The 9,798-nt window shown below is 46.7% G+C and overlaps 1 protein-coding gene across 1 annotated transcript; it reads right to left on the bottom strand.

The window, feature by feature from the left end:
* Nucleotides 1–294: 294 nt before the first annotated feature.
* Nucleotides 295–8,638, bottom strand: BPIFA3 (BPI fold containing family A member 3). Its single transcript, XM_010960860.2, has 7 exons — nucleotides 8,515–8,638; nucleotides 5,318–5,468; nucleotides 3,374–3,481; nucleotides 2,556–2,705; nucleotides 1,340–1,424; nucleotides 856–919; nucleotides 295–329 (listed from the first exon to the last, which is right to left on the bottom strand). Exons 1-7 carry the CDS (start codon nucleotides 8,636–8,638, stop codon nucleotides 295–297), a joined length of 717 nt encoding a protein of 238 aa, XP_010959162.1.
* Nucleotides 8,639–9,798: the final 1,160 nt, after the last annotated feature.

The raw sequence follows: 9,798 nt of genomic DNA, 5'->3' as shown, positions 1-9,798 counted from the left end.
CATTCCTGGGTTGACGAGCTAACCCAGGTATATTTAGTCTTGAGATGAACCTTCATTAGGTCTAACTTCTGGAACCCAAACCTCAGGGCCCAGCAGGGGATCTCTGCACACTTTAGAGCTAGAATTTATTATGGAAGAAGACAGGAGGTCCACAGGGCCTATGTTAAAAGCTTTCGGGGCAGCAGAAGCCTCACTCTGAGGGAGACTTCATGTCCCCGAAGGTGGAATCTCCTTCTGATTATCAGTGAGCTGCAGGAGGACACTGGAGTCTGGCTCGTGGAAGGTTGGCTGGACTCAAAATTGGTTGAGTTCATGAGCAGTCTCCTGCTCTGTAAGGAGAAGAGGCAGAGTTAGTCACCAAGTGTCTGCCCTCCAACCCCCAGGTCCACACTGAAGGGGTCTCTCTCATCCATCCCTGCCGACCAAGGCCCTGTGCCAGGAGCATTCGCATTAAAACTCTTCAGGTGATATCTAGTTCTTCGCTTCTTGTGTCTTCCATGCACTGAGAGCTCTGTGAAGGTGAGGACTGTATCTCTTTATCTGCAGCAGGAGTAGGGGATAGGCTCAGGTGGGATGGGGCCAGTGCTCCCTAAAGGATTGAGTGGAGATCTTGGGAGAATCTCTGGTCACCTGGTGGTTTGGGTGACTTGATGAGGGCACAGCCTGCTTTTGAGGGGTGCTTTCTGCTGTCTGAGCTTTCTCGGGGGACAGTGATGGACCCCATCATATGGTCACCTCAGAGCACATGTGGACACCCCTGAGCAGGCTCAGTGGGGGCAGCAGCCAAGGCTTCTTTTGTGGCCATTTTCCCATCCTGAGTACCCCCTCCCCAGAGGGACACAGGCACCCACTCACCCATGAGGCTTTTCAAGAGTTTCACATCCAGCTGCCTGAGGATTTCATCGATCAGAGGACACACCTGGGCCACCAGCACAGAGCAGAGTCAGAGCAGGGACTGGGAAAGGAAAACTGGGGGGCTTGTGGCCAGAGGCCATTGGATTTCCACAAGGAATCATGGCAAGAGTGACTCCCTTGTGCAGAGCCCCAACTACATGCCAGGTGCCACGCACAGCTCCTCCATGCTTTGTCCCCCTGCATCCTTGTGACATCTCTGTGAAATTGAAACTGTGAAGGTTACCATTCTACAGATGGGGAAGCTGAGGCTCAGGGAGGCTGAGTCATTTGCCCAAGGACACACAGCCAGTAGATGGCAAAACTGAAATATTTAATTGAGATTTCTCAGGTTCTAAAGCCCAATTCTTTGCTGAAATGCCAATATATATGCCTTGACCCTCAGACTCAAGGATGCCCAAGGCGAAAATATTTTTCTCAGACTTACCTGACTTTCTATCAGGTGTGGGATAACTTTTTCCAGGTTCTCTCTGAGGTTGCGGAGAAAATGTTTTATCTTTGGTGGGATATCTCTAGAAAGAGAGGTATTATGTGCGGAACAGAACAGATAAATACAGGCAATACTAATGTCAGGGGCCGTGTACGGCACACATCTCACACAGCCATTTAATCCTCAGCCAGCCCCACGTAAGGGGCGTCATTGTAAGCAATAGTCAGTGGGGCAGCTCAGAGAGGTGATGTGTCTTGCCCAAGGTCGTACAGCCAGTAAGTGCTTATTAGATTAGAACCAGGTCAGTCCACTTCAGAGTTCACAGTCTTTCTCCTCTTTGTGGCTGCCTGGCATGATCTAGGCATTCAGTGAATGTCTGATGAATAAATGAATGAACATCCACTGAAGACCTAGTTGCTTTCAGTGATCTGGAATTACAGAGAGAAGTAAGACACAAGTCTTGCCCTTGAGGGACTCAAAGTCTGTTGACATTGATATCCTTGGGTCAGCCAGTCTATAGATCTTCATTTAGATTTATTTTTCTATCTTACTCATTACTGTATCCCTAGCATCAAGCATGAGTGAGTGAGGAGGAGGAGCTTCAAAGAAGGAGGGGCATTCAGGCAAAAGGATCAGCATGTGCCCAGGCACGCTGGTGTGGAAATGCATGGCGTATTGATGGAGGGGACATCTTTCAGAAGGACTCGAGGGCACAGGGCTGCAGAATGGGGCAGAAGACAGAACAAGGAGGGCCTTGAGTGACACCCAGGAGTTTGCTCTTCATCCAGAGGGCATTGGAGAATCATTGGAGGGTTTGGAACTGAGGCTGGGGAACATGACCAGATTTCTGGGCTAGAAAGTTATGTCTGCTGCAAGGGGAGAATGGAGTGAAGGAGGTGAGGTCTGAGACAGGGAAAACCAGAGGAGGCTCCCGTAATGGTCCAAGAAGTGGATTCTGAGCCAGGGCAGTGGCTGCAGGGCTGGAGAGAAAGGGAGTAAGTGAGGGGTGCCAGGAGGTCATTGATGGCAAATGATGAAGAGGGGCTGGCTTCTGGGAGGTGGCAGGACATTCCTGGGATGCAGATGCAGGAGGAGGAGCAGGTCCAGGGGAAAGGGTGAGATCTGTTTTGGGCTCAACCAGGAGGTGGTGCGGTCGTGGCTGGGGCCAGTGAGGGAGGGGCTTGGCCCTGGAGAGGGGCCGCTGGGACCTTACTCAGTGAGGAATTTCGTGTGGACGCTGCTGGGCTCCACGCGGCAGTGGCCTATCACCAGATCCCTCCGGCCAAACTCGTCTTTCTCCAGCCAGAACTCCACAGCGAGGTTCATGTGTGCGTGTGTCCTTATGATCTGGTTATTGAAGGGCCTGGGGGAGGGATGTATGGAGGGAAGGGCAGGAGACAGAGAGAAAAATAGAAGGAGGAGAAAACAGCCAACATGAAGAGTGGCTCTTTCAACAAACCAGCCCAGTGGGCTCCGTGTTGCCTGCATGTTAAATTCTTCGGTCAGTGATTAAAGAGAAAAATGTTATTAGCCATTTTTCTGCATTTTCAATCTGAAAATCCTTTAAATAGACCAGATTAGTGGGCCTTTGAAAATTCAGAAGCGGAGAGTTAATCTCATTCTAAAACTCTTTACCGTTAAGAGGAGACCTCCCTTTTTGGCGGGGCAGCAGATGTTAAAGTGTAGTTTAAACAGGAAATAGGCAGGGGTGATGAGATCATTAAAGAGTTTCTCTCTCTTTTTTTTTTATATCAGCATAGGGAACTCACATAGGTGTAAATGAGCAAATGACCTGCCTCCACTGACCAGTGATCGCCATCCATATTGTAGCTGAAGAAACCAAAGCTCAGAGATGTGAAGTGACTTGCCTAAGGTCACACAGCAAAAGAGTTCAGAAACCAGGATTTGAAACCTGGTTGGCGTCAGAAAGATCTAGTTTTCCCAGGCTGCCAAATTCTCCCTCCTCCCCGACTCCCAGGTTCCAAGTGAAGAGAAACAGTGCCTCTCAGACCCCGATTCTGTATGACTCACAGTCTCAAGTCAATATCAAATCCAAGTGAGATGTTTGCCAAGAACCACTCCTTATGGAAAGACGTCCGGATCCTGCCATAGTCGAGCTGAATGTTGGTGATGTTGGTGCTACACAGGGAAAGAGCAGAGGCGCGGCAAGAGTGAAGGACCTCGGACCTCAAGGCCTTGTACTGACAGACAAGGCTGGCCCATCTATTAAAAGGGCCTGGCAGTGGGATTTGGAGTCAGAACCTTTTACAGATGCTCTGAGGGCAAGAGTGCCCTGCAGGAGTCCTGGGCGGCAAGCCATCCCTGCCGCTAACAGTTCCACACAACTGTCTTGTGAAACCCACAGCCATCTGCAGACCCAGACCCTGGGCCTGTTCTCAGACCCAGCCTCCCCCTCTCAGTGGATGGCCCACCACCTGCCCAGAGGTCCCAGGCCCAAACCCTGGGAGCTGTCTTCAACTTCTTTCCATCCCTCACCTCCACATTCAACCCATTAGCAAATCATGTTGGCTCTGCTTGCAAAATGTATCCTAAACTGGGCCACTTCCCATCACTTCTGGTGCTTCCATCTGGTCCAGGTGGCCATCACTTCTTGCCTGGAGGTGCTCTAGTTTCTCTCTGGGCCCCTAGCCACGATCTTGGCCACTCCCCAAATTATTCTCCAGGTGGCAGCTGGAGGGGCCCTAACGCCAGCATTCTCTGCTGGTTTCTCAAAGCTCTTGCAGTAAGATTCAAAATCTGCATCACAGCCCCTAAGACCTGCAGAGTCTGGCCTCACCACTCCCTGCAGCCCCACCTCCCTCCACCCTCCCCCTTGCTCACCCAGCCACACAGGACTTTTTCTCGTCCTCAAACACAATGATCTCCTTCCGACCTCAGGGACTTTGCACTCCCTGTGCCCCAAGTCCTTCCTAAGTTTCTACTTAAGGGGTTATCTTTTTAGAAAGATCCTCCTGGTCAGGCCTTTCATTCTCACCCCTTACCTTACTAAGTTTGTCTTCATGTTACATCCCTTCACCTGAAATGACTTATTCACTTTCATGGTCTCTCTCACTAACTAGGATGTAAGATCCCAAAAGGCAGGGACTGTGGGTCTGTTTATCACTGTATTCCCAGTACCCAGCCGAGGTGCTGGTACGCAGTAGGGGCTCAATGAATTATTATAACAACTGTCAAAGAAATGAATGAAGGAAGGTGTTTGAGGCTGCACACATCAAGGGACACTCCCCCTGGGGAGGACTGGCGCTGGTGACAATGGACAGAATGACAGATTCAAATCAGAGAGAAGGTAGGTCAGGGGCACCACAGGCTGGAATAACAGGGTTACAGTTGAGCAGCTTTGAGCCGGGGCAGCTGAGGAGGCCTGTATCCATTGAGAAGAAGGAGTGAAAATGGAGGTGGAGGACAGGCCCAGTTCTGAGAGGTTAATTATGCCAATAGCTATGCAACCACCAGGGGCTGCAGGGAAAGAGTCTAAGTGGTCTAGGAGGCAGGACGATCATGCCCATTTCACCGATGAGGGCCCAAGGCTGAAGCTCAGGGAGCTCAGATGCCTCACCCAGAGTCGCACACGCATTCAAGCAATAGACTGGGGTTCAAACATCTGGGTTCCTTTGGCTCCTCAGATGTTTATCCAGGCTGTGTTCTGGGTACCCACGTTATACATGAGTCCACAGTGGTCCAGGAATTTCCCCCAAATTGGTGGCAGACCCAGGATTTAAATGCAGACATTTTACTTGTGAGCCTTCACTTTTAAATTACCCTGCTATGCCTCCTCTTCCAGGGACCCCCTGTCCTGGGCCCCAGCTCATCCTGGTGTTGGGCCTCACATCTCCTCCTTTCAGTCTTCCTTCCCTCCCTCTTCACAGGCCTTGCCCCTCTGGGCCTTGAGCTCTGCCCTCTGACCCAGAGCTTTATAAAGAGTCCCGGGGCAGGGGATGGGGTTCAGGGTCTCACCTGCCTTCTGGATGCTGCTGGAGGCTCTTGCTGCCAATTAGCCAGCCCACCACCCCCGGGACCATCTGCCCGGAGGCATTCAGACTGTCCAGGAAGCGGATGTTCTGGATTCGGCTCTCTGTATTGTGCTTCATGAGGCCCTGGGCAATAACTGGAAAGTGACATTATATGATGTCCTGAAAACGTGGGGGTGTGAAGCCAGGAGGCCCAGGCTGGCGCACCCACGCTTCTGCTGAGATTGGCTGAGTCATCCCCTGCCCACAACACTGAGACCCACCTTCTTTGTCTATGAAATTATGCTTGGTGAAAGAAAATAGAAAAAGAAGATGCAAATTGATTTTATGAGGCTAATACAACTTGCTTCAAGAACAGTACAAGGAAAGAAAGTCACACATCGATTTTGTGCATGAAAAATTTGCTAAAATCCTAAATAAATTACTCGTTAACAAATCTAATAGCTAATGGTACATTAAAAAAAATCACATTGCATTGTAAAGTATAAATTTTAGTTTGATGCATTATAAATACATTATAGTACGTTATAAATATATGGTACGTTATTAAAAAATCATGTTTATTCCAGGAAAGCTAGGTTTGGTTCAACATAAGAAAATCTATTAATACAATTTATTAAGTGAATGGAATAGAAGAAAAAATGCATTAATTTTTAGATGCAGACAAACACTTGTTAAAGACAAACACTGATTTTATGATTAAGAAAAATTTAGGAAACTAGGAATATAAGGGGATTTCCTTAACATGATAAAACTATATTCAAAAAACCTACAGAAAATATACTTAGTGGGGAATTCTGACATATTCCATCCCTATAGGAGGCCTAGCTGTACTGCAAGATAAGAAAAAGGCACAAGAAAGATAAGGTTTAGAAGAGAAAAGATAAAACTGTCAATTTGCAGATGATATAATCCTCTACATAGAAACTTAAACAGAATAAATAGGACAAACTATCAGAACTAATAAGAAGTCAGCAAGATTTGGGGGGAGCAGATTAATTTTTAAAAAATCAACAACTTTCATCTTGCCTATACCAGCAATACCAACTAGAAAATAGAACAGAAAATTAGGTAAGATTTACTGTGGCAAAAAATACCACAGATTCTCTAGGAATCAATTTAATAAAGCATGCTCAAGCCATTTATAGAACTTTAAAATTCTACTAAAGGGTATAAAATAAAATCGGAACAAATTGAAAGATACACTAAGTTTGTAATTGGGTGACCTAATATGGCAAAAATGACAATTCTCTCTAAATTAGTAAACAAATTTAGTGTTAAATTAGTTAATTTCCAGAAGATTTTTTTCTTTTGGGGGGAACTCAATACAGTCAAAAATTCATGTGGAAGAAGAAAGGTCTATTAGATAAAACAAAATTTTACAAAGATGTAGTATTTAAAGTGTTATCTTATTGGTGTAGAGACAGCTACACAGACCCAGAATACAGAACTCAAAAAGGGATCCGCATGTTCAGAAACTCAATCATTTGGCAGATGGGTTGAGAAAACAGACTCACGTGGAATGAAGTGAAGCTGTTATCTCTATGAACATACATAAACATGGCTTCCAGATGGCCTCCTATAAAGCTATTAGAAAAAAAAAAAGTAGAGCAAGTCTAGGGAAGAGACAAGGGCTTAAGACTCATCAGATATAAACCATGAGATGAAATTTTGTTGAGTTTGAAAAAATTCCTGTTCAATGAAGGACTTCCAAACAGAGATAATGGATGACAGTTTGGGAGAAACGTGAGCAACACCTAGACCCGACAAGGGACTAACATCACAAATAAATGTACATCTCCTCAAATCAAAGAGGATCAAAACGACAACAACAACAACAACAACAACAACAACAACCCCAGGAAAGCAAATAGAAAAACGGACAGAAGATAAGAACAGGAAATTCAAAGAAGTCACAATGGCTAAAAAAAAATAAGTCAAATTGCTTAATCTTCCCACTAATCAGATACAGTGAAGCTAAAACCATTAGGTATCGTTCAAATACGCATTAGACTGGCAAAAAATTAGAAAGTTGATGTAACGTACTGAATTGTACTCCTCCTCCACAAACTAGTGTATTTTAAACCTTAATCTCCAACATGACTGTATTTGGAGATGGGGCTCTTAAAGGAGGAGTTAAGGATAAATCAGTTCCTCAAAGTGGGGCCCTAAACTAATGGGACTGGCATCCTAATAAAAAGAGAGAGAGATATCAGAGTGCACTCACTCACCCTCTGTGCACACACAGAGAAAAGGCCATGTGAGGACACACTGAGAAGGCGGCCATCTGCAAGCCGGGAGGTGAGGTTTCACCAGAAACCAACCCTGTGGGCAACTTGATCTTAAACTTCCAGCTTCCAGGACGGTGAGAAAGTAAATGTGTGTTGTTCAAGCCACCAGATCTGTGAATCTTGCTGTGGCAGCCCGAGCTGACTGATACAATGGAGAGGTGGATTCTCCCCAGTGTGGGGAAACATGCTTGTTTGTTACTGGAGCGGATGTAGACCAGCATAGCCACTCTAGGAAGCAATCTAGAAGTCTTTAGTTAAATTCAGTTTGCTTCTGCCCTAGGGACAAGCCATCCCCGTTGAGGATATATCCCAGAGAAATTCTTCCACAGATTCTAAGAGAATGTTCATCTCATTGTAGATTATAATAGTAGGAATCTAGAGACAACTGTTCATCCCTAGGGAAATGGTGAAGGGGTGGTGAAATGGATGAATTTCACGGACTTTCCTGCACCAGGCTGAAGCAACAGATGTCAACAGCGTAGTGTCCAGTAAAGGCAGTAAAAAACAATGAAATCTATATGGCAATACCACTTATGTAAATCAAAACACTGCATGTTTTATAAGGATACGGATACACTTGAACACACATATTAAACAGACTGCAGTGCCTGCCAAGGAAGAGGGGAATGGGAGAGAGGATATAAGATAAAGGGGAAAATAACATAAAATTAAACACAATAGGGACCTCGCCATGGTTCATGATAATGATAGTGCACTATGAATAAGCATATGATCAACTCAACCTCAGTTTTCTGTACTTTAGGTCTAAGAAAAAAGGAAGAAAAGAGGGTAAGTGACTGATTCCAGGTCATCCAGCAAGTCAGTGGTGGCGCCCAGATAGTGCTTTCCCCACTCTCCCCATGACAGCGGACAGGGCATGGGCTTAGCTTACTTGTCGCCAGAGCAGATTTGCTGTCTGTGTGGGCCTTGACCAGGCTAGGCCAGTGCTGCTTGTGCAGTGCCGAGGGCAAGGCCAGCAAGCTGAGGATGACCAGGAGACTCCAGAGTGAATGCATCTTCGGTTCTGGGACCTGTGGGTATCAAGAAAGGTCAGATGGTACCCAGGTGGATGGCTGCAAGGCTGGCCACCTGGATGGATGGACTCATGGTTTTCTCTAGGAAGATGACGCCAGAGTTAGCCCCCAGCATGCTGAGGGGAGGTGTCGTGATGGACTCTGGCAGCTGCCACGGGGCTTGCTCACATGGTGAGGGCAGCAGGTGGAACCCTGCGGGGAGGCCAGGGATCCAGAGGGAAGCCTTGTTGCTTGGAGACACCCAGTAGAGCCCACTGTTGGGTCATCCAGTGGGAGTCCTCTCCCAGATCCTGCACGGGCTGGAGGGCTGGACTCTTCAGTGAAAAAATAAATGAATGAAGAGGTGAGGGTGGCTAATCCAAGGCTTTCCAATTGGACTAAGACATTCTTAAGGGCAGGATCATCCGCAGTGCCTACCACAATGCTTACTTGTCAGAAATTAAGTGCTGATGATTGTTGGTTAAGTGACTAAGTGAATGAACACATGAATGAGTGAGGATGGCTAATCTCTGAATTCCCCACCAAATTATGTTTCTGGAGTACAGGATGTAAGTCTAATTAATCCTCCCATGCCTCCCATGTTTACCACATGGTAAACTAGTGATGGTTTGTTAAATGATATAAAGGAATGAAGGATTAATTGGATGGATGAATGGATGGATAGTTTGTGAATAAGATTTACAGGAAGTGGACAAAGAGCCTTAAAGCCAAAGCATTAGGTTTACCTTGCTGCTCTGGGTTTGAGGATCATAGAGAATTCAGTCCAAATACCCCCATCCTCACCGTCTCAAGAAATGGCATCCCAATCCATCCAGTTGCCCCAGCCCCAGCCCCTGGAGTCCCCCTTGACCCTGCTTTCCTTATCTCTCATGACCCATCTGTCACGAAATCCTGTCAGCACCTTCCAGAATCTGATCACATTTAACAACTCCCCCTCAGCTGCCATCATCTTGGCCTGAGTGATTGAGGGAGTGGCCTACTTGCTGTCCCAGCTTCTTCCCTTGCCTGCCCACAATCTCTTTTGCACACAGTTTTAGAGTCTGATGCTCAGAGGTTGGTGGATTGGCTCTTCTTGATAAATTGGGGGGAAAAAATGTCCCAGGAAGGAGAGTTAGGGAGTGAGGAAATGGCATTTATTAAGC

The sequence above is a fragment of the Camelus bactrianus genome, chromosome 19 (genome assembly GCF_048773025.1).
Source record: "Camelus bactrianus isolate YW-2024 breed Bactrian camel chromosome 19, ASM4877302v1, whole genome shotgun sequence".
Lineage (NCBI taxonomy): Eukaryota > Metazoa > Chordata > Mammalia > Artiodactyla > Camelidae > Camelus > Camelus bactrianus.
The sequence above is the reverse complement of the archived record's forward strand: the minus strand, read 5'-3'. Positions and strand labels throughout refer to the sequence as shown.

What these genes read in the sequence shown, in the direction of transcription:
- BPIFA3 (XM_010960860.2), bottom strand. Translation starts at nt 8,638, where the DNA reads ATGCATTCACTCTGGAGTCTCCTGGTCATCCTCAGCTTGCTGGCCTTG. An exon ending in CACACGAAATTCCTCACTGA is followed by an intron (nt 1,425 to 2,555) that starts GTAAGGTCCCAG and finishes CTCTCTTTCTAG; the next exon opens with AGATATCCCACCAAAGATAA. An exon ending in ACTCTTGAAAAGCCTCATGG is followed by an intron (nt 330 to 855) that starts GTGAGTGGGTGC and finishes TTCTCCTTACAG; the next exon opens with AGCAGGAGACTGCTCATGAA.